Source organism: Marmota flaviventris, chromosome X (genome assembly GCF_047511675.1).
Source record: "Marmota flaviventris isolate mMarFla1 chromosome X, mMarFla1.hap1, whole genome shotgun sequence".
Lineage (NCBI taxonomy): Eukaryota > Metazoa > Chordata > Mammalia > Rodentia > Sciuridae > Marmota > Marmota flaviventris.
In genome coordinates this window covers 10383407-10411037 of record NC_092518.1, presented here as the reverse complement: position 1 = coordinate 10411037, position 27631 = coordinate 10383407, and the positions used below count along the sequence as shown (strand labels likewise).

General features: G+C 37.2%; 1 protein-coding gene across 1 annotated transcript; it reads right to left on the bottom strand.

The window, feature by feature from the left end:
* Positions 1–1969: 1969 nt before the first annotated feature.
* Positions 1970–26292, bottom strand: Zrsr2 (zinc finger CCCH-type, RNA binding motif and serine/arginine rich 2). The gene is made up of 11 exons (XM_027927444.3): positions 26212–26292; positions 25732–25811; positions 23419–23509; positions 20145–20253; positions 19526–19612; positions 16471–16509; positions 15813–15931; positions 9292–9505; positions 6419–6474; positions 5533–5642; positions 1970–2697 (listed from the first exon to the last, which is right to left on the bottom strand). The coding sequence occupies exons 1-11, from the start codon at positions 26247–26249 to the stop codon at positions 1988–1990; spliced, it is 1653 nt and encodes a 550-aa protein (XP_027783245.2). The 5' UTR covers positions 26250–26292; the 3' UTR covers positions 1970–1987.
* Positions 26293–27631: the final 1339 nt, after the last annotated feature.

The following is a 27631-nucleotide window of genomic DNA, read 5'->3' as shown; positions in this document are numbered from 1 at the left end:
TTGGGGCAAGAGGATTGCAAGTTCAAGGCCAGGCTCTGGCAACTTAGAATGTGTCTCAAGATTTTTTTTAAAGGGCTGGGGATGTAGCTCAGTGGCAAAGCATCCCTAGGTTCAATCCTCAGAATGGAAAGAGAAAAAATTGTTTTTTCATCTCAAGTCATCTTGAACTCAAGAAGGGATATAACTTAAATGGTATTCGCCTAGCATGCTTGAGGTCCTACCAGGGCTCAATCCCCAGCAAAACCCACCCCCACCCCCAACTGTGTAAGCATGTCTGTAGTTAGAAAACTATTAAAAAATAAAGAAAATTTCAATCATTTTTAGATTAAAGCAGGCATTTACAGTGGAACAAGTCAGATTCTTTAAAGTGAAATTATTCTCAACCACATACTACTTTTATTAACTACCAGATTACAGAAATCAAAGAATATCATGCAAAAATCTGATTCTTTAAAAAGTTTGGCTGTTTCAGTTTTTTGTTTTAGCTTTTCAGGATTTGGTGTATCTTTAAGTTCTTATCCCCAAATCTTAAATTTCTAAGTGCTACATACCCTTAAATTCAAGATCCAAAGTATGTCAATTGAAAAATAGTTCTAAAAAATTTATAGAAAGGCATGAGAGCATCTTTTCTTATTTATGATCTGAAATCTAAGGATAATGTGCCTGAAGCTTTTTATACATTAGGTTTTCTTCCCTGACCTCTCTTCTATAGTTTCTATTCTAGAATTGTTTTGACACTAGGCATATTCTGTAGCAATTACTGATTTTCCCGAAAATGACAAAGATAAGCATTATACCTAAAGAACTTAAAAAAAAAAAAAAAAGATATACACCTTGATAGAAAATTCCCAACTGAAGAGGTACTACAGATATGTGGTAGGAGGGGGGAAATGTACTTTATCCTTTACTACTTTAAAACTGACAAAATGAATTTTAAAGCAAAAAAAGCCATTCAGCTTTTGCATACAGAAAAATCCAATAGATTATTTTTAAAAGGCAAATAAAATGGCCATTAAATACAGAAGAAAAAATGTTTGCTTTAATCAATATGTACAGAAACAAATATTTAAAATTTACCAAATTGACAAAAATTAAAATAACTTAGTGTTGTGAGAGCAGCAGAGCCTATTATTGCTAGAGTAAATGTTTTGTAGTCTTTCTGGAAGGCAATTTGAAAATATAATACTTGTCTTCTTTGATGTAATTTATCCTAAGAATATGATTAGAAATATGTGGGATTAATTAAAGAAATCCATCACAGGATTGTTTTCAGCACAGGATTCTTGAATGGTACAAAATTAAAAATCCAACAATAGGGATATGGGTACATAAACTGGTAGATGCCCACTGTGCAGTGTATAAAAATGACAAGTGGGCTTGATGAAATGTGATGTTTCTTGTGGAAAACATTCAACTAGAGCTATATATAATCTTTGAATAAAAAAAAATATGTGTACCCAGTGGCTCAAGAGGCTGAGACAGGAGGATCTGAGTGCAAAGCTAGCCTTAGCAATTTAGTGAGTCCCTAAGCAACTTAGCAAGATGCCTTCTCATAAGAAAAGGGCTGGGGATGTGGCTTAGTGGTTAAATGCCCTTGGATTCAATCTCCAGTACCCCCCCCCCAAAATAATTATATGTGTGTATGTGTGTGTGTTTGTGTGGTGTAAACACACACACATAAATAATTTTATATATGTGTATATAAAATAAAATGTGTAGATGCTCATAAGAGGAGGAAAAAAGAAAATGCAATGCTCCTGGGTTAATAATCTCTCAGGGTAAGAGTTATAAGTAATTTTCTATTATTAGATTTTCTATACTAAACACAAGTTTGTGATTATCAAAGAGTTAAAATATTTTAAAATAGGATTCCAGGTTATATAGGCTTTTGTCAGACTCGGGAACCCATCTGAGCACACAGTCCTCTATCCAAGAATGTAGTATCCATAATAAGTAAGATATGCAACCATTAAAGAATAAAATAGGTTTATTTGGATTTGGGACTCTGAATCGTTCTGTCTCTACTACCTGACCTCCTCCCACCACAACTCCTGGATCTAGATGAGCTCTGGCTCTGGCTCTGGCTCTGGCTCTGGCTCTGGCTCTGGCTCTGGCTCTGGCTCTGGCTCTTACTCCGGCTCCGGCTCCGGCTCTTACTCCCGCTCCTGCTCTGGCTCTGGCTCCGGCTCCGGCTCCTGCTCCTGCTTTTTCTGCTCCTGCTCCTTCTGCTCCTGCTCCGACTTCGGCTCCGGCTCCGGCTCCGGCTCCTGCGGCTCCGACTCCGGCTCTGGCTCCTGTGGCTCCTTCGGCTTCTATGGCTCCGGCTCTGGCTGCCCCGGCCCCTGCTTCGGTCTCTTTTTCTTCCTCTGCTTCGAGAATTGTGCCTCTCACGACTCTTTGTCATGTGTTTGTGAGATTTCTTCGCCCTGTGTGCACTTCTCCTCTTCCTCTCAGACTCCCCATTTCTCTTGTAGTTGTGGTCAGCACTAGGGCTTCTTCTCCTCCTCCTGCCATAGTATTCTTCGTGGTGGCCCATCCTCTCCCTCCTCTCTGAGTTCTTACCAAAGGAGGAGCCAGTCCGATCCGGAGACAGGTAGATGTCTCTATTAGCTTCCCAGAATTCATTGTTGGGATTTCTGAATACATGAAGAAAGTTGCAGTGTTTTCCTCTTGGACACTGTTGTATTTCAAACAAACCTGCAATGGCACAGTGAGAAAAACAGCGATTACTACTGTGTATTCTGAAGATGGCACTTCGTTCCAAAGGTACATTTCTGATGTTCGGATATGTTTGAATTACTTCCTATTATTTGCTAGCTAAGAGGCTTACATATATTGATTCTCAAAATTTCAAAAACATTCAAATGTTCTAACAACTAAAACTCTGAAGTTTTAATTAACCAGAATATTCTGTACACCTATTGTATCATCAGAGTGCAACTGAACAAGTGGTGACCACATTACCTTTTCTACAGTAATTAGATCCCTAATAACACGGAAGAGCCAGGCCTTGGGGTCCCTGTGGTGATGACCTCAAAAGCGCATGGCGATGGCAGGACAGAACCACTGGTCAAAAGAAAAGGCCTATCATAGGTAGATGAGCCTATATTTTCTTAACGCTTTAAAAGTAAGATTATAGCCAGGCATGGTGACAAACACCTCCAGCAGCTTGGAAGACTGAGGCAGGAGAATTGCAAGTTCAAGGACAGCCTGAGCAACTTAGCAAAACTATACCTCAAAAAAGTGTGTGGGGGGTGCTGAGGATGTAGTCCAGTGAGACAATGGGAAAGCACCCTTGGATTCAATCCCCAGTAACTAACACACACACACACACACACACACACACACACACACAAACCAAAACAACCCATTAAATTCCTATTCCCCAAATAGATAAAACAGCTAGAAATGAAATACTCCTATACCATATACTATATACAAAAATGAACTCAATCTGGATCAGAGACTTAAATGTAAGAGACAAAACTATAACTCTGAAGAAAACACAACATTTGAGACCCTGGGCTAAGCAATGCAGTCCTAGATATGATACCAGAAATACCAGTCCCCCCAAAAGAAAGAAAGTTGGACTTCATTAAAATAAAATAATGCCAGGCATGGTGGCACACACCAATAATCCTAGCTACTCAGGAGGTTGACACAGGAGGATTGCAAATTTGAAGCCAGTCGATGCAACTTAGCAAAAGCCTGCCTCAAAATAAAAAATGAAAAGGGATCGAGAGATAGCTGAGTCAGGTATAGTGCCCCTGTGTTCAATCTCCAATACTGAAAAAAATAAAATAAAAATAAAAATCTTTTGTGCTTCAAAGAACACAAAAGTAAAAAGACAACCCACAGAATAGGGGAAAATATTTGCAGATCATATTTTTTTAATATATATTTTTTTAGTTGTAGGTGGACACAATACCTTTATTTTATTTATTTATATGTGGTGCTGAGAATCAAACCCAGTGCCTCACACATGCTAGGCGAGCACTCTACCACTGAGCCACAACCCCAGCCCTGCAGATCATATTTATGATCAGGTACTTGCATATAGAATACATCAAGAACTCAGTAATAAAAGAAGAAACAACCTGATTAAAAATGGATTAAGGATCTAAATAGATACTTCTCCAAAGAAGATATAGAAATGGCCAATAATAAAGACACAAAAAGATGTTCAAGGTCATTAGCCACTAAGAAAAACAACAAAGCTGTTATTTTTAAAATGGGAGGGGAAGGAGGCTGGGGCTTATAGCTCAGTGGTACAGCGCTTGCCTCGAATATGTGAGGCACTGGGTTTGAGCCTCAGCACCACATAAAAATAAATAAATAAAGATATTGTGCCTGTCTACAACTAAAAAAAAAAATAAACAAACAAATAAATAAATATTAAAAAATGGGATGGGGGTTTTGAGGGGATAGCTCAGTGGTGGAATACTTGCCTAATGCACAAGGCCCTGAGTTCAATCCGCAATACCACAAAAATAATAATATAGTCTCTTGCTTTGGCAGAGTTAAAGCTATACTCAGAAGCACCTCATGAAATCACACTGGATTCACACAAACTGGCAAAAGAAACAATCATGGAGAAAACAATTCCATCACTTTCATTCCCAGAGCCTTTAAACTTGATATTTAATGGTTCTTCTGGTTTCCCTAAGCAAGGAATTCTAAAATCTCTCCCCTGCTTCATAAGTGGTTTTAAAATGACAGTATCCATTAAGATAAGATTGCTAAAGATTCAGACTTTATAAATTATATATATTTTTTACTGAGATTTTAAGCAGGTGAAAGCATTGAGCCAAGAAACACAAGTAAAGGGAAGGATAAGTGCACTCCTGAGGCATCAGAACATCATCCGTTCTCACCTGGGAAATTTGCACACGGATTCAGCCAAGCCCATTTTTAGAAATCGGAAAATAACTAGGACTTCAATACTGCAGGCTCTGTCCTACACAGTGCTGAATCACTTCCTGGTTCCGTTGCCACTGCCCCATGAGTCAGTGTAACTGAACTCATCAAACGCACACTTAACTAATCCTATACCTCCCATTTGGTTTCTAATGCACAAGAGCATGATTTCCAAAGATGGGAAACATTATCTATAGGTAATGTTTATGGTAAAGGAGAAAGATGTTTTAGAGAAAAAAGATGGAAACAAACAGCTCAAGTGAAGAGAACCAATGAATAGAAAACACCTCTGAAACTGCCATAAGGACAACATGGCTGCCTGCAGACACTTCTTAGGCTTCGTGATTTGTCAGAAAAGAGTCTAGGGCTGAAGATTGGAAGACTGAAATTCTACCCCACTTCTGCCACCTCATTGTGACCTCAGTCACCTCCTCCACCAAGTGACCCACAAGGTCTATTACAGATCAAAACTGCAGTGTCCTTTACATGATGTCCCTGTTCATCTGCATGAAGCAAAAGCAATGTCTCATCCTTTTAAAAGAACTTTTTTCCCCCTAATATCCTTTTATATAGTGGGATAATTGGGGGGGGGGGGATCATTATGTTGTTTCTTACCACAAATTGCCATTTTCCATCGGGTCACTGGGCAAAATTCACACTGAAGCTGCCGTCCTGCATACCAACGTCCATTAAACAGAGCAAGGGCTGCTTGGCATTCTTCTTCCCTTTGAATAAAAAAAATCAAAGGATGTGCTTTATAATAACTCTAATAGGCACATTAACCCTATTATTAATTAACCCTTTTACTCAGGTATCATAGGACCACCAAGTTTGCTGTTTCTGTACTACCTAGGGAGTCTTCATTAGAACATTCGGGCTCCTGCAGCTTGAAATTTATTCAGGAGCCTTTTTTACTAACCCTCTGAGAGGTTGTGATGCATGGAAATTGGCTTGAGTCAAAGCTTCTTAATCCAAAAGACTGGGCCATTAAAACTGCAGAAGTGCTTTCCATTGTTAGAGCCTGTGCTTTCTTAGCTAGGGCTGCTGTGCTCCTTATTACAATGGCTAATTGAACCCATTAGGCATGGTGCGGCCTAGGGAAACAGCAAGACAAGCAGAAATGATAGAGTAACTATTCTCCTAGCTGGTCAAATGCACACTGAGATCATTTGGGACTTCGATCTCTGGCTTTTTACATTTATATTTTATATTCTCTATTCTAGTTATCCCTTTTCAGTTTGAACTTTAATTAAATTTATATAAGTAATAATATAACCATATTGTAAAAGATTCAAAACTATGCTAATATTTAAAGAATGAAATACAAATGTATTATTTTCACATGTCTTCTATGTTTCTATGTCAGCTCTTAATATTAACATTTTGAAAAATACCATGCATATGAGCATATGAAGGGTATATATCCAGTTTAAAAGTCCTAGATGTCCACAAAAACAAAAGATCATACCATGACAAAACATGGCATGGTCACAATACTTACGACTGGTACTGAACATACACATTGCCCCTCAGATGAGGTTCTAAGTTGCAGCTAACCTAAGGAACAATGAAAAATGCTATCATAAAAAATTTAACGAAACCATTCAGTCATCAAATGCTTTGCCAGGCTAACATTCCCAAAAGTAATTACTAATCAAAGATTCCAAAACAGAGACACTAGCCCACTCTTGTGTCTATTTAAGGCATACTTCAGCACAGAGAAGCACTGCAGGCCCCAATTATCTAATCTCTTGTTGATCAGTTCTGCTTTTACCCATAAGTATGTTTCACACATGCATAAAAATACAGAGAATGTAAATCAATCCATAGACAACACTACCCAGGTTTAACACTAACATTTTTCATTCTTGACCAAGAATGTTTAAATAGTAAAACATTGAAGGCCCAGTTGAAATCCTGCCATCCTGATCTTTTCCCTTCTCCATCACATAGGTGGGCACTACCTGGAGGCTGGGGGTAGCCTGTTTTACTAAACAGAAACACTAATGCACATATACATATATAGATTTACACAGACACAACATACATACATACACACACACACATTCACACATATATTGTAATACACATATTTCTGCATATATATGAAAGGAAATATGCATATGTATTAATAAACAATGTATATCTTTGTTTTGTATGTTTTAAAACTTTCTAAAAATGATATTTGTTCTACATTCTTTTTTCAAGATATAATAGTGTAAACTTAATGACTTATCTGATACATCAAATTAGCAAATTTATATATCTGCTCCTCTAATGATGGCTACTGAGGTGCTTCCAATTTTCCATCCACAAATAGCACTGTGGTCAGCATTCTTCAACACACTTCTGTGGGTGTAAGGACCTCTCTAGTGTGCACAACCAGAAGGAACATGCCAATGTGTAGTTTAGCTGTGCCTTCCACTTCACAAACTATTGACAAACTGCTCTCTGAAGAAGTTTAACTAATATATACATCCTTACCTACTCTTGGGATCAATAGAATTTATAATCTTTTGGCCAATAGGTGTGAATAATATCTGACTTTTATATGCATTATTCTTATTACTAGGAATTACTAGGAATACTTGATCATTTAGGCTGAATACTTGATCATTTGTCTTCAAAAATGACAAGTTTATTTTTTAATATGGTATATAAGAAGGTACTCAAATATACTGACTGGTGTTTAGTTTTTCTCTTCCAAATTAATCTATAATTTTACAAATCTGTTCCAGAGCATTTTTATTAGAGCATCCCAAAATGGGCAGGATCCATACTCAATGACAGTTTGCAACACCATCCTTAAAAGGAAGAATGAAAGTCCTAAGGAGTGTCAGCTGTGCCAGAGACCTTTAAGATTATTTAATCCAATGGTTCCCAAGGACCTGCTATTAATTTTCTGTAACAAATTTGATATTCTAAAATTTCTCCCTGTAAAAATTTACTAAATAGCTTTCCTTTTGTAACTGCCAATGTGATTAGCATGAGCTTGGTCATCCTAATGTCATGGTCAGTGGATGCAGCCTATCACAGGTAATGGTATGATTTCCATTAACCAGTCTGAAGTTTTAAAAGCAGCTCTACCACTACCATATCACAGAAACAGTATGATCCAAGAATCGCATGAGGGACACCACTGATGTAAGTGAAAAAGCACTTAAAGATAAAGTGACAAGTCTGAGAGCACAGGCCTGGTCAAACCACACTGCTTCCACAGCTGGTGCTTGCTTCAAGGTGGTGTCTTGTAGGTGTGACCATGCACTTCCACTTACTGGTTATTGCTTGTGCTGAGCAGCACCAAGACAGGAAGGCATACTCCACAGAAACAAAAGGTTAAGTGGGAAAGAAATCTTAAAAGAATTTTGAAAGATCTTCACATCAGTTAATAGAAGCATGGCCTTGAATTTCATGAATATATCTGTTTCTCAGCTGTTCCAACTCTTTACTGTCATTTCCAATTGCAGACAAATATCATAGATTTATTTGTTGTTTTTTTTTTTTTTTTTTCCCAAGCTAAGGGACATTTTTCTTGCCCTAACAAAACAAAGTCATTCCGGTTCAAATCTGATCAAATAAACAGGTTAGGAGGCTTCATTGTTAGGATTCAACTAATGGGTCCCAGGAGCAGCAGGGATCACATCTGACCTTCAAGGTTTTAAAATAATTATGTGTCATCTGAATGCCTCTTTCTTATCTAGTATACGTCATCACAAACCATGGTTTTGGTGATGCTATGTTCAGTACTGAAAGTAGCCAATGAATAAAAATAATGTTAAAAAAGAAAAGAAATCAAAAGATCTATGTTTCTTGTGTAGTTCCAGAACCAAGAACGAGCATCTTGGGCAGAAGATGCAAGCAGGCACCATCAACACAGTGCACCAACATGCTTAGGGAGTGAAGCTGAGTCCTGCTGCATCACCACAGCTCTAGGTGAAGTGCCTACAGAGGAAGGAAGGGATACACTGCCCATCAAAGGCAGTGTTTAAGTGAAAGCTTGGGCAGCTATGTGCAAGGACCTGATACAGAGTTCCAACAGGAAAAGAATTCAAACAGCACAAAGGTACTGAATAAACAAAAAATCCTCACCAACCCAGACCCCACTAGTCCAGAAATTTCACACTAATACACACTTATGATTTCATGTGGTATCTATATGGCATGATTCCTTTTTTTATGGCATCTATATGGCACCAGAGTGGAGGTGGAAAAGGAAAAGTGATGAAGTAAGTGACATTTACTGAGGGCCTGATCCTGGGCCAGGCATGTATTGGCACACGGCTCCACTACCCAGGTAAACAGCCTGGGCCCCAGCTGTCTCATGCGCTGAATACTTCAGAGGGAGGCACAACAGTCCTCTCCACATACACTCACCTTGAATTGAATCACTTTCCCCACATTCTTGAACTCAGGCAGCACATCATCATAGAAGTCTAGGAACTGTTGGTAGGTTTCCTCTTCGCTATATTCCAGGCTTGCGTCAGGGTCATAGTCATCTCTCCTGCACTGCTCCATTCCAAATGTAGTAAACATACTTTTAATAAGAAGGGTGGGACTTGATGCAGGAAAGTTATGCTTACGTGAGCACCTGCATATGAAAAAAAAAACAATTCACTAGTCCAATAGTTAAAAATCATTTGTAAAAAACTTAAGAGATAAAGACTCAAGTAACTTAGCTGTTTTGACTTGCCTGGAAGATAAATCCTACTCAGATGTCAAGTTTCAGCATGTGAGAAAACTGTTATAAGATTGACCAATATATTGGCTTCTCATTAAAATGACAGATTGGGCCCGGTGCAGTGGTGTACACCTGTAATCCACACACCTGTAATCCCAGCAACTTGGAAGGCTGAGGCAGGAGGATCGCAAGTTCGAGGCCAGCCTCGGAAACTTAGCGAGACCCTGTCTCAAAATAAGAATAAAAAAGGGATGGGGGCGTAGGTCAGTGGTACAGCACCCCTGCATCAATTCCCAGTAGCACGCACGCGCGCGCACACACACACACACACACACACACACACACAGATCTCAGACTGTAAATGATTTTCAACTTCATATGCCATGAAATTCAGTAATTTTTTTTTTTTTTTTTAATGCTGGGGATATGTCTCATGCGTAGAATGCTTGCCTAGCACGCATGAGGCCCTGGGTTTGATGCTCAGTACCCCACCACCAACACCAAAAGAAAGTAAATAGAAAGCTTTTTATATGTTGAGCTATAGGAAAAAAGAAAGCCCCACTGGTATGACAGAGTATGGTGACAGGCATGAGATGCCACACGTGGGACTCTTGGGAAGATAGCAAAATTAACAATAGAATCTTGGTACTACATGATCTTCAGTTAATTTACATGCATAGAGAATAGGGCAATCTAAGAATTTTCAATGAGTAGAGAATTTTAATCTCATCTATGATTAGCACTTTAGAGTTTTCACGCCATTTTTACATTTTTCCCTCTGATTCTTAAAACCTTCAGGACAATTGGTACTAGTACTATCCCCACTTTGGAAAGAAAGAAACTGAAACCTAGAGAAGCCCATCTGCCCAGGTCATATGGTTGGAAGAGACAGATCTGGGAGATCTGAGTTAACCTACAATCTGGTGCCTGTTCATTATAGAGTACAATAAATATAATTTTTATTTAATGAAGGCTAATCACTATGAAGAATTTTCTTTTCACAGTTTAAACTGGAACAAGGAAAAGCTGATGAGACTCCATGTGAACAATTCTTCTTAAAATCCTTTATATGAATTTAATTTTTTATTTGCTTCCTTTTTCTAAAGTGGGAAAGAAATATATAATTCAAAGTTCTAAATAAACAAAATTTCTTTGTTAGGCTTCTAGTTAAAAATCAATAAGACAGGAGTGGGGTTGTGCCTGGGTGGTAGAGCACTTGCCTAGCACATGTGGGTACTGGGTTTGATCCTCAGCACCACATAAAAATACATAAATAAAATAAAGGTATTGTGGGGCTGGGGCTGGGGCTCAGCAGTAGAGCGCTCACCTAGCATGTGCAAGGCCCTGGGTTTGATCCTCAGCACCACATAAAAATAAATAAATAAATAAATAAAAGGTATTGTATCCAACTACAATTGAAAAATAAAAATATTTTTTAAAAAATAAATAAAGGTATTGTGTTCATCTACAACAAAAAAAATTTTTTTAAATCAGTAAGACAAAAAGTTAAAGAATAAGGCAAGTATTTAGGAAAATCCTTGACCCTGAAGTGACTGTTACTCATGCTTGCTTTCCACAGCTGTAATATCCATCTATACACCTGTGAGAATGCACAACACACACCATGCCCAACTTAGAAATGTTCCACCAATGCTCATTAATGTGAAATTTTCTATATTCCAAATGACCTTCTTGATTATTCAATTAGAGACCTTGTAATTAGATCCATATTCCCAAGTACTGCTACTGACAGCACTAAGAGCAAGGATTCAACCTGGCCAGCAATGTTTGTGGTGAATTAAATTTTATAAGTATGAAGCACATATAGAGGGAATTAGACAAGGAAACAACTTAACGAGGTTAAAATTCTGCTGACGGGGTTGTTAGATCTGAATAAAACTGGCCTTAGTTCCCAGGGTGTCAAATGAACATTCATCAGTTTTAGAATAGAGTCAAAGTCCCTGTCTAGGGAAAATCCCCGCTTGGCCTGGAGACAGTCATTACAATCTGAGGGTATTCAAAAGGCAGCCCTAGACCCCCCACAGAAAGGTCAGCTAAAAAAGCTAATATGTAGGAAGGAGGTTAATGCTATGGTACCAAGGCTGTGTGGTTCTCAGAATTACTTGGAAGAGAGATTTCTCCAGTCTGCCCCAGAGCTCAAGGGGTAGAGAACCCATATTTTTGAAATACCACCTCACCAGGTCCTGATGATTAGCCAGATTTGGCATGCTATTTACCCATGATACTGATACCTGAATCAAGTCAAACTGCCACAAAAACACAGAGTTGAACATTATTTAGCCCAAGGATGCCAATAAATTGTGTGGGTATCTAATGGACCCCTCAGGAACAACTAACTGGCTATTCTTCTTTTTCCTTATCTCAAGGGAGCATTTCTGGTGCTCACAACCTTTGTCTTACATAGAATCACTATGCTGCATGTGAAAGGTGGGCTGTAATCATTTAGCAAAGGTCACTGTAAGAAACATTCTCATGAAAACTACACATCAACTGTTATAAAACTTCTATCAGGGCTGGGGATATAGCTCAGTTGGTAGAGTACTTACCTCACATGCACAAGGCCCCAGCACCACCAAAAAAATAAAATAAAATAAAAATAAAAAATTGGGGGCTGGGATTGTGGCTCAGCGGTAGAACGCTCGCCTAGCACGGGCGGGACTGGGGTTCGATCCTCAGCACCACATAAAAAAAATAAATAAATAAAGGCATTGTGTTAAAAAAAAAAAATCTATCAAAGTTACTGTCCATCTTCCTATCTAATGCCTTTATCCAAGATTCCATGGGAGACACATTTAGAATCAGGTGCCAAGGGTTGGGGTTGTGGCTCTGTGATAGAGCACTTACCTTGCATATGTGGGGCACGGGGTTCGATCCTGAGCACCACATCGATAAATAAAATAAAGGTATCATGTCAATATACAACTAAAAATTAAAAAAAAAAAAGAATCGGGTGCCAAGAAAATTTTGTCTTTCCAGAGATACCATTCATTCTTCTTTTTTAGTAAGAAACATACAGCTTAGTATCTGCATGGGATGCATTAAAATCCAGAGTCAGAAGCATCATACATTCATAATAACTCACTTTCCCCTTCTTCCCTTGCTTTCAATTTCCTTTATTTAATTTAACTTAATGTAGTTGATCATGAGCCTTCTTTAAATCACTTCTGGAAGTAGGTGGGGTGTAAATAATTCCTCAGTGATTATGTTGTTTTAAGAAGAAACCAACAATAAAATTCCTTTCAAAGGAGTTGTCATTTGAAAAAAAAACATCAGTTCTAGAAATGTTCTAATTGGATTCCGTACTAATTACAAAAACAACCAAAGAAATGTGTAGGTTAAGGAAGTGTTTCTGTGACAATCTGACAAATCTTAAAGAAAAGAACAGCTATATCAACTGAAGCAAATCACCAAGGCTCTCTGTAAAAGTGGACAATGTACTTGTCTGAAGCAATGGGGCTAGGTTTCCTAACTGCTAATTTTACAGAATTTTATGTCACAACTCATCATTTAAACAATGCAAATACCTGAATCACTCTCATATTTTGATAATTATAGTAGTGAAATTTCATAGCCTATGAAAACAGTAAGAAGTGGTCACAAACTGCTGGGTGCAGTGGTGCACACCTGTAATACAAGCAACTCTGGAGGCAGGAGGATTTAAAGTTTGAGGCCAGCCTCAGCAATTCAAAATAAAATATTAAAATAAATATCAAAATTAAAAATTAAAAGGGCTGGGCTGGGGTTCTAGCTCAGTGGTGGAGTGCTTGCTTCGCATGCATGAGGCGCTGGGTTCGATCCTCAGCACCACATAAAAATAAATAAATAGAAGATTTTTTTTTTTAATATCACCATTAAAAAAATTTTTTTAAAGGGCCAGGGATGTAGCTCAGTGGTAAAATACCCCAGGTTCAATCTTTACTACCACAAGAAAGGAAAAAGAAAATTGGTCACAAACTAATGTGACTACAGTCCATATTTCCTTGAAATGACTTTCAGATGGGATCAGAGTCTAATAGGCCACTCCCCTTTCCTCAAAGAAGTGGGTGTCAACCATTTAAGACATTGCCCCTTCTCTCACTTAGGTCCAACAGAAGAAGAATCCAGATTCAGGCTTCCTTAAGTCTCAAATTTCAAAGAAGTGTTAAAGATATATAACAAGGGCTGGGATTGTGGCTCAGTGGTAGAGCACTGGCCTAGCACATGCAAGGAGCTGGATTCGATCCTCAGCACCACATAAAAATAAATAAATAAGGGGCTGGAGTAGTGGCTCAGTGGTAGCCTGGCGTGTGTAAGGCCCTGGGTTCAATCCTCAGCACCACATAGAAATAAACAAATAAAGTAAAAATAAATAAATAAATAAATATATTGTGTCCAACTACAACTAAATATATATATATATATATATATATATATATATATATATATATATATATATATATATATATATATATATAAACAAGGGATCCTGGGGCTGGAAAAGACCACTTGGTTCAACTACCCACATAAATGTGAATTCAAATTGACTCAGTTGTCTCAACAAAGGTAATTTGCTGTATGTTTTTCTTTGGTAGGAATTGTTGTATATTAATTATTACTGTTTCTTTTTTTAATTTTTAATTGTAGATGAACACAATACCTTTATTTTACTTATTTTTATGTGGTGCTAAGGATTGAACCCAGTGCCTCACATGTGCTAGGCAAGCGCTCTACCACTGGCCACATCCCCAGCCCTATTACTGTTTCTTGATAAGATTAAATGTACATATGGGAAATGCTTCTAAAGATACCAAAGGAAACAAAGTTTCCTTAGTCCCTAGTTCCTCAAGAGGAGGTTTTCTACTAGATATCAGATCCTGTAAGTCCTTTTATAGGTATTCTGGGCATCTAAAATCCCAGCCATAAAATATAAAGGGAGTTACATATTGGACATCAATCCCGGGGCACATTAGAAATACATGAGGACATTTCAAAACTAAGGCCATTTGAGTCTCTAAGATTCTGAATTATTCAATTTGAGGTGGGGGACATAAGTTTTGAAAGCTTCCTAGATGATTCTAATATGCATCCAGGGTTGAGAACCATTAATCTTAAAAAATGAAAAATGCTGTGAAGGCTTAAATTAAAACAAAAGAAAGAAAGAAAGAAAAGAAAAGAAAGAAAGAAAGAAAGAAAGACAAAGCTAGAGAAAGCTCATATTTTCAAAGAAGCAGGAGGGTGGGGGGCTCAGGCCATGGACAATTTTATGAGTCAAAAAAAAAAAAAAAAACCTGAGACAACATATAGATATTTATTAAATACATATGAATTTCCCTACTCATATCCCTTTTTAGGGATTAATAAGACATTAAGACATTAGATCTTCTCTTCCACAGGATAAATAATTAGATTTTGCTTCAAATAGACTCATTCACCCTTAGAAATTTGGAGTTGTTCATTCATAAATAAGCCAAATTACAAAAATCACCATTACCTGGCATAAGCTAGGTGTTTAAATGTTTGCTAAATGACTGAAAAGATCAACATTAGGTTTCCACATGAATGAATGTCTTGTTTCAAAATCATTATCCCAAAAGAGGCAAGGAGCAAGAATGTATCAGAGAATGATGGCAACCGTAGCAATAATGAAAACACGAGAGAACACCCAGTGCTCACTGTGGTCCCTTGCGCTTGCCAGGCATTCACTCCTTCACTCCTTCCGGCCTCACAGCCCCCTCAGAAGGATGATACTGTGTTTCTACCCCATTTCACACATGAGGGGAATTAAATCACAGATTGTTTAAATAACGTTTCTGAAGAGAAGGCTACTGAAGCCAGTTTTTGAACCCAGGAGTCTGTTTCTGAGTCCCTTTACTCATGTCAAGTTTTAAAAGTCTATTTTGGGCACAGTGTTTACCATTCGAAAGATAAAGGCCAGCTGCTCCAATAATTTCCCTGTCCAAGTTGTTCACTGTGGACTCACATGAGCACAGGAAGAAACCAAGGAACAAAAGGTTAAAGAGAGAATACAAAGGACACACCCTGCTCAGCCCACCTAGGGAAGAGAGTGGGTACAGAGGATGACCAGCTTGGGAGACAGAGGCAGCAAAAAAGCAGCAGAGGCCTGATGATTTCAAATTGAGCCACTCCCCAAAGGAGTACTCAAAAACCTCCCATTTTGAATCACTTCATTCTGACATGATAAAGCAAAATATGTTACCTATCTCCAAATCTGCAAGCTCCCGTTTTACTGTAGAATGGACAATTGGCACGATCTTTCTCCATTATTCTTAAATCTGCTGGTGGTTCTGGGTTCTGCCAGGTGGTACCATTTTCCAGCTGTTGAAAATAACCATAACTTTACTTGTGGTATAAAAACCCATGAAAGACTCAATGTTTCCAAAAATATTCAAATGCTTCCATCAAAAATTAAAATGTTTTCAGTTAAAATCATTCATATTTAAGTTATAAATTTCTCTGCTGCCCAGTCACTTTGCTTGATCAGGTATCACTACTGCTACCAGGTTTCCTTTCTGTTCATCTATTCTGAAGAGGACCCAAAGACTTACGGAGCCAACATGAGAAAAGTAAAAGTTACTCTCAATCGGGGTAAACTGACCATTTGAGGCTAACAGTATGTGATGTTGTTTATACACACTTAAGGACTCAAAATAAGTACAGTTCATAGGGTGATTCAATACCACTTGTTTTTGTTCATTAATAAACTTATTGTCATATACACTAAAATGCCACAAAAGTGATTCCAGATATCCAGGTGTGATCTAAATAGCCTATCACCAAACTAACATTACTGAAATTATTGTTTCTAATGAAATATAAACTGATCTCAAATTCTTAATGAAAGGTTATGAAAATACCTCATTTTCAGCCTGATCCAGCATCTTCTGCACAGCTTCCTATAAATGGTGCAAACATAGGACTAATGAAAACCTGGAAGTCAGGTAAGTCACATCTGGTTTCTCTGGTTAAGAATCTAATGTGTAATAATTAAAACACACACACATACACATACACACACACCTACCTACATACACGTGGTTTTAGGTTTTGATTTTCTTTCTAAGCACAAATCTTCTGAAAAGCTTTCAAAGGACATATAGCTTAGAATTTTTATTCAAATAGAAAACTGACTAGATCAGATTGAAAAAGGTTTAAAATATAATAGTTTCAGTAACAGTATTATTTAGTATATTTGAGTATCTATATCACCTTCTAGTTTTAAGATAATTTATTAATTAATATTATAAAATACAATACTAGGTAAAACATTATAAATATTTAACAGAAGCTAAACTATGACCAGTAGTAATTAGGATTTATGAGAAATTTCAAACTTTTAAATAAGGCAAAGGGAGTCTTGCAATATGCTAGTAAATTTCTACCTAATTGGTATTTGAAGAAGTTTTAAATTATGTTCTACAGACTTTTCTTTACTAGCTCCTTAAAGCAATACATAAGACTTATGTATCTAGCTGCTTACTTGATACCTACCTGGTCATGGAAGAGTCCTTGGTAACTTAAAAGGCTCACAACAGAGGTCTACCCACCCCTCCTGCTAGGGATTAAACCCAGAGCCATATGCTATATGCTAGACCCCAAACAGAACTGGTTGTCCTCCTCCACCCGCCTACCTAAATATCCCTCTCACTAACTGGTGCTGCCATTTGCCCATCTGTTCAAACAAAAAAACTAAAACTAGGACTTGAAAACTAAACAAAACAAAAACTAAAAATAGGACGTGAATTCCCCTCACTTTCCTTCTCTTTCTCTACCATTCAATCTGCCAGCTAGAGTTCTGTTAACTCTGCCTTGCAGCACTCCAAATCTGTGAACTTATCTTTTTAAAGCAGTACCCTCATCCAAACCACTGTTGTCTCCCATCTGGAATGGCAGCCTTGAAACTGGTTACACTGTTTCCCTCTCGCTTCCTTGGTCACTGTTCACCATCCCCCATTCTTTGTATGAAAAGTTAGAATGATCTATTGAAGACAATATTACAAATGGGATGAAGTCACTTCTGGCTTAAAAAAAAAAAAAAATCCTTTTAATGTCTTTCCATTGATTACACTTAACATAAAATCCAAACTCCTTCAAATCCAAAAGGCCTTGCATAATCAGACTTCGTACCCTCCTGACTTCTTAGGATACCCTGACTCACTTTTCTTTAGTCTCTATGTTTTGAGTACCCTGCCCTTCTTTCCACTTCCAAGCCTCTTCTCCCCAAGATCTCTGCACTCAGGTGTCAATTCAAACATTACCTCTTCAGAGACTTCCTAAACCTGGCAATCTAAATAGGTACTCCCCTGTCCCCATCACTCTATCACATGACTCTCTGCTTTCTTCCTTTATAGCATTTAACATTATCTTATTGTATTTTAAGTTATGTGTTTTGTTTACTTATCATCTGACTCCCCATCTAGAAAAGTACCTCAATGAGAACAGACTGTGTGCTTTTTCACTGCTCTATTTCTGTCCACCAGAGAAGTGTCATATACACAACAGAAATGTATACAACAGAAACATACATTGCATGTTCTCCCCTCATGCTAGGGATCATGCCCAGAACCCCACACATAGTGGGTAAACACTACTCTACTGCTGAGCTCCATTTTTAAGCCATATCCACAGCCCATATTCCTTCATATACGCTCAGAATTTATTTTGTTTGACCCACTTCTCTTTAATATTTAACCAGACTTCCTTTGAAACAAAAGCATAAAAGAAGCATTAGTTTTTATTTGATCCCTAAAAGAATATTCTACCATTAAGACAGAAATTGATTTCTCTCTATAAAATATGATAAGCTCCAAATAATTTCTGTACCTCCCTAAAAACCTACCATGTTATGTTGCTTCATCTCAAAAGCAGTGTTCAAATAAGGGTATCAAAAATTTGCACTGAAACTAATGCCTGAGACTCAAAAAACATAGGCATTGGAAACTGCTTCTGCCCCAACATGATTAGGATGTAAACAAATGTATTTTCCCCATTATAAGTTGATTACCCAATTTGACTCTATTCAAATTTAGCAATATTCCAAAAAAGATACATCCTGATGAATCAGTCAAGGAAAGATGAGCTGTGTTATCTTTGAAATAAATACACTGTTAAGGAATAACAGCATAACAAACAAAGTCAATCTTTAAAAAAGAATCCTGGAAAATATAGATAATACATACATACAAACATATTATCATTTTTTTAAAAATGACAACTGTGTGTTAGCTACAATTATCTTTATAGCCCAAGTTAGAAAGTCATGATTTAATAACAGTTAAAAAAAAAAAAAGTTTAAATAATGCCTCATTATTTGAGCTCCTGATTTCTTTAAGTCAACTAATTCTTATTGATGTGTCATAAGCTGTTCAATTTCTTAAGAACTAAATAAATGTGGAAACAATATAAATATTCTCTAAAGAAGTCAACACATATACAACAAAACCTCAAAAAACATGACTTGCTATAGAGTGGTACACAGAACAAAGCATGAGCCAGCTGACTGTTTTGTAGAAATGTTTTACTAGAACACCTTAACCATTTGTTTACATATTACCTATGGCTGTTTTCAGAGTACAATGGCAGAGCTGGTTCCATATAGACCACAAAGCCTAAAATATTGGTATCTGGCCCTTCAAGGAAAAAATTTGCTAATTGCTGGTATAAAGGGCAAACTGGGTAAAAGCTAAAGAAAACCTTAATTTAAGGAATCTGTCACTGAATGACCCAAAGAAGAACATCACAAAGAAATTAGTGTGTTTCTAGACGAAAAGTCTCTTTCCAAACAAATGAAACAAGAAACAAGAAAAAAATCCAAACCCTGACATGCCCACAGCTTTTTCTTCAAACCCATCACCCAGCACATGTGCACACTAAGAAGATACGCAGCGCCTATCCTCCTGTGACAGGAATCACCTCTCTTTCTCTCTTCTCCTGTAGCTTCTGCTCCTCCTCTTCTCTCTCTTTTCTCTGCTGTTCTTCCCATTCTTCCTTTAACTTTCTCTTTAAAGGAAAAAAAAAAAAGAGAGAGAAGGAAAGGTCATTTCTTTTCAGACTTACTTTTAAAAAACATTTAACATAGAGAGCAAATAAATGAAAAGAAAAACTAAAAATATTGGTAAAAAGGACTATATATTTGGTACTAGGGATTGAATCCAGGGATACTTTATCACCAAGCTATATCCCCAGCCTTTTTAAAATTTTTTATTTTGAGACAGGATCTCACTAGATTGCAGAGGCTGGCTCGAACTTGCAATTCTCCTGCCCCAGCCTGCCAAGTTGCTGGGATTATAGGTATGCACCACCATAGCTGGAAAGATATGCAATTCTTTTTTTTTTTTTAAATATATTTTTTTTAGTTGTTGATGGACCTTTATTATATTTATATATGGTGCTGAGAATTGAACCCAGTGCCTCACAGATGCTAGACAAGCACTCTACCACTGAGCTACAACCCCAGCCCAGATATGCAACTCTTAGTGAGAGATATTTTGGTTAACTATTTAGTTAATTGGTTATTTGATTAATACTGTACCTCTTGTTCTTCCTGCCGTTTTCTGGCTGCCTCTTCCTTTTCCTTCTTCATTCTGAATTCTTCTTGTGCCTTCTGCTCCCTTAGCAACCATTCCTCATGTAATTTTTGCCTATTAATTAATGACGTAATCAAATAAATGGGAATTAATCTACACACACACAAGATAGCAAAAAGAAACAAAAAAGACATGTTTGGAGAATGATTAAAATATCATGAAATGTATTTTCTATAAATCAGTAAAATGGGGTAAGAGAACAAAAAGATATCTTAAAAAATTTGGACAAAAACTAAGTATCAGGAGTTGGGGCTGTGGCTCAGTGGTAGAGCATTTGCCTAGCATGTGTGAGGCACTGGGTTCGATCCTCAGCACCACATAAAAATAAACAAATAAAAGCATTTTGTCTATTTACAATTACAAAAAGAAAAAAAGGACTAATTATCAGCAAGTATCTTCCTAGACAGTAATAAGCTACAATCACTCATTCTGTTTCATAAGTGTGTGTGACTATGACATCTTTTATGTAAAAAAAAAAAAAAAAAGACTGTGACTTCCCCTTTAGGCTAATCACACTAATGTTTAGGTGCAAACAAGTGGGTAACAAGTTTTGAAGCAACATTTAGCTTTTCACATTATGAAAGCACTATATTTCCCATTCTAAGCATTTAAAAATATGGCAACTCTATGATTGTAGCACTATGAAAACCTGGTTTGCCATGAACCTTGGACTACTACTCCACATAGTTAAGAGATTCTTGTGGTTTGCCTTGAAACATCTAAACTGCTGAAAAAAAGAAAAAAAAATTACACTATGAGCATGTCTTTAAAATAAAGAAAGCTATTGGTTTTAAGATGAAAAGAAGTTTAAAAAAATGGTGTCTAGTCGATTTTTTTTTAAATGACTAATTATAAGAAGTGATGTTATCTTAAAGTGGCAAGAGTCTCAGATATATGATATCACAAGTTTCTAACTTAAAAGGGGGTTATATTTACAAAGTTTATTTGCTAATCAGGTGTTTAGAACTTAGATTTCATTTTCCCACTGATTTTTGTAGACTAGAAATGGAACATGAGAAATTGTTCTATTATTACTACAGCAACTTTAGGAGCTATATATGGTTTTATGTCTAGCCTGGGGACCTAACCACAATTTCAAATATTCTAAGAAAATATGTTCCATTTCTAACTGCAGATTCCAGGAACACATCTTTTAGCTATAGTAGAGGCTGTGAATTACATATTTTAAAGTTCCTATGTGTGCTTTAGGGAACCATATAGATGTTTCAGTGTGCAGAACTCTGACTTACAAATCTTTTGAGAAACATATTAATTGTATATAACTGAACCAAATGATATATAAATTTAGGACCACATTATTAAGATGTTAAAAATTTTAGTATTTAATAACTTGAATATACTATTCATCTGCTTTAAAATAGGACATAAATCCATATGGTACTTTCCTATCATTAATTTCCCTGTTTTTCAACATTAGTTAGAGTATGCATATTCATATAGGAATAAACAAAAGATGCAAGGACAACAAAGACACATGTATATAATTTAAAAGACGGATTTCAAGTAGGAAAACAAAAATTACTTCCCTATTTCATTCCATACATATTTTGACATTTTGATAATTCCATCTACTTCTGTACCTTGGTAGATAACAGGAATCAATTACAAGAAAACAAGCAACACTTCCACTGATCATGCTAAATAGCTAAAGAATGCCTATAAAGTTTATTCTCTTTTTAAAAAAAATCATGCTTGCTTTTTATTGTGGTTAAAAAGTACATACCATAAAATATACCATTTTAACCATTTTTAAGTGAACAGTTGAATAGCATTAAATACATTCATATTGGTGTGTGCCACAAACTATTCACTGAAAAAAAATACTAAAAAAAAAAAAATAGAAGTTTTCATCATCACATGACAGAGGAGACCTTTTAAAGTCAGGCAACAAGGGCAGATATTATAATGAAATTTGACAACATGAAAATCGAATCATAGCAAGTAATTACAAGGTAAGTTAGGACTGACAATGATGGAGAAAAATGTATATCACACATGACAGTTAAAGAATTAGTATCTTTAATCAAGTAATAACATTATTTATAAAATACATTTTTAAAAAAGTATCGCCAAAAAGAAAGCTGTAAGACTTAAGCAATCTAAGATGTATACAAAGGCCAGGCACAATGGCACATGTCTGTAATTCCAGCTACTTGGGAGGCTGAGGCAGGAAGATCTCAAGTTCAAGGACAGCCTGGTCAACTTGGTGAGAACTTGTCTCAAAAATAAAATAAAAAGGCCTGAGGATGGAGCTCAGTGGTAGAGTGCTTGCCTAGTATGCACAAGGTCCTGTGTTCAATCCCCAGTGCTGACCAAAAAAAAAATTAAAAAAAAAAATAATAAACACCCATAAATATATTCAATTTTACTAATTCGGAAATGTACCTTTGAAACAATGAAATATAACTTTTTACTACAGCATTTAAAAAAACTGGTAGTGTGACTGAAAATATAGGGACATAGTCACCTTGATTCACTGCTGAAAGTGATACAAATTGCAAACCAGTATACCCTTTCAACTCTGCTTATCCTTTGATCACAATTTCATTTTACATGAACTTATCCTTTTGATCACAATTTCATTTCATGGCATTTCCCTAAAGAAACAATAGGACAATTACCAAGGATACATAAGCATCAATGCTTATTGCAACTTTTTATATAATAGTAAAATCCATTATAACCTGAAAGTCCAATAGAGAACTATATATTATGAATAAAGAATAAATTATGCTACATCCATACAATGGATACTGTGTTGACATCAAAATGGTTGAATTAGATCCCTGTATCAACATGAAATATATGTATTATGTGTCTAACAAGAAAGCAATTTATAGAAAAATATGCATAAATATCATGCCATTTGAGAATTGAACAGGATATTTATATTTTCTTTCTTGGTAGTGGCTGTCTTTGGGTGTGCTGTTTATTAAAGACCTTTCACTTCCTATGCTTGTTAATTATATATTTTTTAACATTGATCAATTAGCAAACACAGTACAAAATATTTCCATTTTTAAAAAAGATATTAAGTAATTTTAGCCCATCAGCTAGTTTTAAATAGTTTATACAGAGTATTTTATAAGACCCATTTTATACAAGAATTTATACAGAAAACAAACCCATACTAGCTACTAAAGACTTATAATATTCCTATAAAATAACAGAGTTCACTTTATTTCACTTAGTGCTAACCTCTCTTTTTCCAACAGCTTCTCTTCTTCTTGTTGTTGTTCTTCAATGAAAGCTTCCTCCTCTTCCTCCTCCTCCTCCTTCTGTGAGACTCCTGAGAAAATTCAAATGTTTATTAAACTTTTGGGTATTGCAAATCCTTGGTCAATAATTCAGGGAAAACATACATATAATCTTTATAAACTTTATGGTAAAAATTTTTTAAGCTTTTCTAATAATAAGGGCTTTAATTGCCTAAATTTGGTACAAAGTGACCATCAAAATAATAATAATAATGGTAGTGGAAAACACATCAAAATTTTAAAATTAATCAATGGTTCCCTAGTGATACTCAAAAAGGTGGTGGGATGTTAGAAGGAACATCCATCTTTACATAAGAATGGCAACTAAAAAATGTAGAAAGACTGAAGCAGAAAAATCATCACTTTTACAACTCCTACTTAACTCAGAAAAAGATGTTAAAAACATTGGATGAAAGTTTCTTGGAATGAGGATATTTACATCATCTCAAAAATGTCATCTCACAGATGAGGATTAATTGTAAAGGGGGAAATGTGCACTTACAGTAGCACACTCTGTTCACTCAGAGTGGAACAACCTGTCATTATAGCTCTTATGATGTATGCAATAAGAAGTTTATAATATGCATTCTGTAGCATTTTGGCATAAAGATGCTAATAATGAGAAAAATTTTATTACCTGATGCTAATAACAAGAAAATGAACTAATCCAGAATGCAAAGCATTCCACAAGAAAACTGGCTTGAAATTTTCAAAACAGTCAATCCCCGTTTGAGAAAGTTTCAATAAGACCCATGCATACTATTGAATTACTCTTCATTTACATAGGTACAAGTTTGGTATTGTGGTTCTGCAGGAAAACATCCTTATTCTTAGAACAGGCAGGCTTAAGGATTTAGGGGTGAAGTGCTATGTAATGGGTTCAGAAAAAATGTTGTATGTATCTCTATATATAAAGAGAGAGAAAATAAGGCCAAATGTTAACAATTGACAAAACTAGCAGAAGGGTTCATAGGTATTTACTGTACTGTTTCTTCAACTTTCTGTGCATTGGAACCATTTTAAAATAAAGACATGGTAAAATAATTTTAAATACATCTTCTATTAAAAATTTAATTTTGAGAAAAAAAAAAACAGTGAAATTGGGGTGGGGGGATAAAGTTATCTTGAGGAAATGTAACAGAAAAACACAAACTTAAAGGAAAAAGATTTTGTCTGTCATATATTGAGTATAGGTCTAACCAAAGACTCACCCAGTCCAAGATCACTACAATAATTTATTATTCTTAAGTAAACTTTATTTCAACACTTGTAATTAAAATAGGCAAAAAATTTAGGCTAAGTTCTAACATAATTATTAAGACAATTAAATTAAGATCTAAAGCATGTAAAGGACCAGAGATATGACTGACTTGCATCGAGGTATGCCCACAGACTAGGCAGAGCCGGCATTTAGTTGATACAAGTATCCGTTGAATGGCTTACTCAACTCCCCATCCCCTGCTGCCAAACAAGCTCACTCACTCCACAGAGGTGTTCATTAACAGTTCTGAGTGTAGCATTTTCAGTACATGTACAATCAAAATATATGAGAGGATACATATAAACACAATATATCTAATTGTATTATATATGTAACTGTATACCTAAAATTATGCTACAAACCGGACACTGTGGCCCGTGCCTATAATCGCAGTGACTCAAGCGGCTGATGCAGGAGGATCCCAAGTCCCAGGCCAGCCTCAGCAATTTAGTGAGACCCTCAGCAACTTAGCAAGACCCTGTCTCAAAATAAAAAATAAAAAGGTCTGGGGTTGTAGCTCAGCGGTAAAGCACCCCTGGGTTCATTCAATCTCCAGCACCAGCACCAGCACCACCACAATAATAATAATTTGAGTAAACAAAGGGTCTCTTATATTACTGAAGTTTGGGGAAAACTTGCAAAGTGTCTAATTAAAACTTTCAACTCATGCTGGGCTTACAAAGAAATATATTCGCCACCAAAAACTATTACAAGAGCTTTGCTAGCTGCTGCAATTCATAATGCCTGCACCTGTACTGTTAGGTACTTAATAAATACAAAATCGGTTGATGATGATTAACCATGACTCTCCCCCTCTCGGGCATTAACATTGTTTGTGAAATGGGTCTAAAATAGCTTTACTTGGAAGACAGCAGTCACAGCAATTCTTCATCAGATGCAGTACTTGACTTCCGACACTGGGGCCCTAACTTGGGCGGGAATAGAGCGAGCAATTTCATACCCAGAAAAACCGGATAGGGAGCCTATTGATACCTGAGTCTCTCAATCGAGCGAGTTCCTGTCGACGCTTCTTCCTTTTCTCCTTCTTCAGGGCGGCCCTGTACTTTTTGTGACTGGAAGATCGAAAAATAAACACATCAATGTTAGCAGCCGCACCCGCAGCGCTGCCCGGGATCCTCTCTTCCCGGCGCCCACTGACAGGAGACCGCTCGGATGCTTGGGAGAGAAATCGCACTTCCAGTGTTTTAATTCCAGAACATGTAACTACTATTACCTAATCCCTCCACACCCAAATAGCAGTTTTTCTCCAATTTGCTACTTGTTCCCCTCCTCGCTTCCCTAAGCCCACGGACGACGGCTGACAGCCAGGGAAACGGTTAGGGTCCAAACGAGCGCGGTGGCTCCCTCTTTGGGCCCAGCTCCCTTTTCCTTCCAGCCTGCTCAACCTCTATGACAGTTTTGGCCAGCTCCGTCCCTTTTGCTCTCCAGCCCATCTCCTCAAGCGGAGCTTACCTAGGTTTCTCAGGAACCATCGTCTCGGACGCTGCCATTTTACCGGCGCACCCCACCCCCAAGATTTGACCGGAAGAGGAGGGATTTAGAATGGAGAAGGCGAGCGCAGGCGTCTGTGCTGCGCGGCATCAGCCCGGGCGGGACCAAAGACCAAAGGCGGGAGGTTTCTTTTTGTGACTGGTTTGCCAAAATCCTGCCTAAATAAATGTCTCCTTCCCGAAACCTCTGGAGCACTCATTCCGCCCAGGAAGTAATCATTTTCTTCTCAGCGCTTCGATACATCTTAGTGGGAGTGTGGAGGCCAGGAGGTTAAAGCCGTACCTCCCCCCCAACCCCGTTTTCTCATTCACTCACGAACACTCATTCTCCCCTGAACTGCTAGCCCGGCTTCCCTTAGAATTTCTCCAGGCTCCGCCTCCTTCCGCGGCTCCACCTATCAGCGCCTCAGGCAAGGCTTTAGGCTCCACCCTCTTCCATTCACTAAGCTGGGCTCCTGTAATGGGAGCTAACTCAGGGGTTGCAAAATTGTACCCTGTGTACCCAAGGAGTTTACAATTTGAGGTGCAGAGAAGGATCGTTACATAGAAAAGTTAATATGTTGCCGGCAAAGATGAAGTTTAATTAAAATAGTCCACCTGGGAATTCAGGGAGTTTAGTGATGCTTGTGTTGATACTGCTTTTTGTTTTGTTTGTTTTGTTATTGTGTTTTGTTTTGTTGTACTCGGTGGTATTCAACCTAGGAGTGCTTTACCACTGAGCTTTACCACTGATTGAACCAGCCTATTTTGTTTTTTTCGTTTGTTTGTTTTTTAAGACAGGGTCTCACTAAATTGCTAGGACCTCGCTAATTTTTCCAAGGAACATGGCTTTTATCCAGGTGGAGAAGGGCAAGAACAGGGTTGCAGGCATATGATTATAAGCAAAGGTATGAAGAGGTGAAACGAATGTTCTGGGAACGGCGAGAAATTCGTTTATGGAATTTCAGCCGCAAATTAATAGTGTCAAGGAATGCAGCCGTGGAGGTGAGCTGGGCCTAGCTTATGGATGAGGGCTAAAACACTTTAATTATGTTCTGTAAACAACAGGGAACTATCTCTTTTAAGCAGAGGACTGTTGTAGTGGTATTTGTGTTTTAGGAAAATTACTGTGGTTTGCAATATAAAGGATTAAAAGATAAAACTGCAGCCAGTCAGGGTGGAACAAGCCTGTAGTTCCAGCTACTTGGGAGGCTGAGGCAGGAGGATCGCTGGAGCCCAGAGTTCAATACCAACCTGGGCCACAAAGTAGGGAGACCCCCACCCACTCTCAAACATATGAACATAAAATTGAAATACAGTACCACATAATCTAGGAGAGGGGTGATGAAACTAAACTGGATCGATGAGATTAAAGACTGAGAGAGTAAAACAGCCCTGCTAGC

Excerpts from the sequence above, each read along its gene's own strand:
- Zrsr2 (XM_027927444.3), bottom strand. The coding sequence starts at position 26,249 with ATGGCAGCGTCCGAGACGATGGTTCCTGAGAAACCTAG. Across the intron at positions 19,613-20,144 it reads AACGGCAGGAAGAACAAGAG|AGAAAGTTAAAGGAAGAATG; the intron begins GTACAGTATTAA and ends TTTCCTTTAAAG. Across the intron at positions 16,510-19,525 it reads AGGAGAAGAGAGAAAGAGAG|GAAGCTGTGCAGAAGATGCT; the intron begins GTGATTCCTGTC and ends CACCATTTATAG.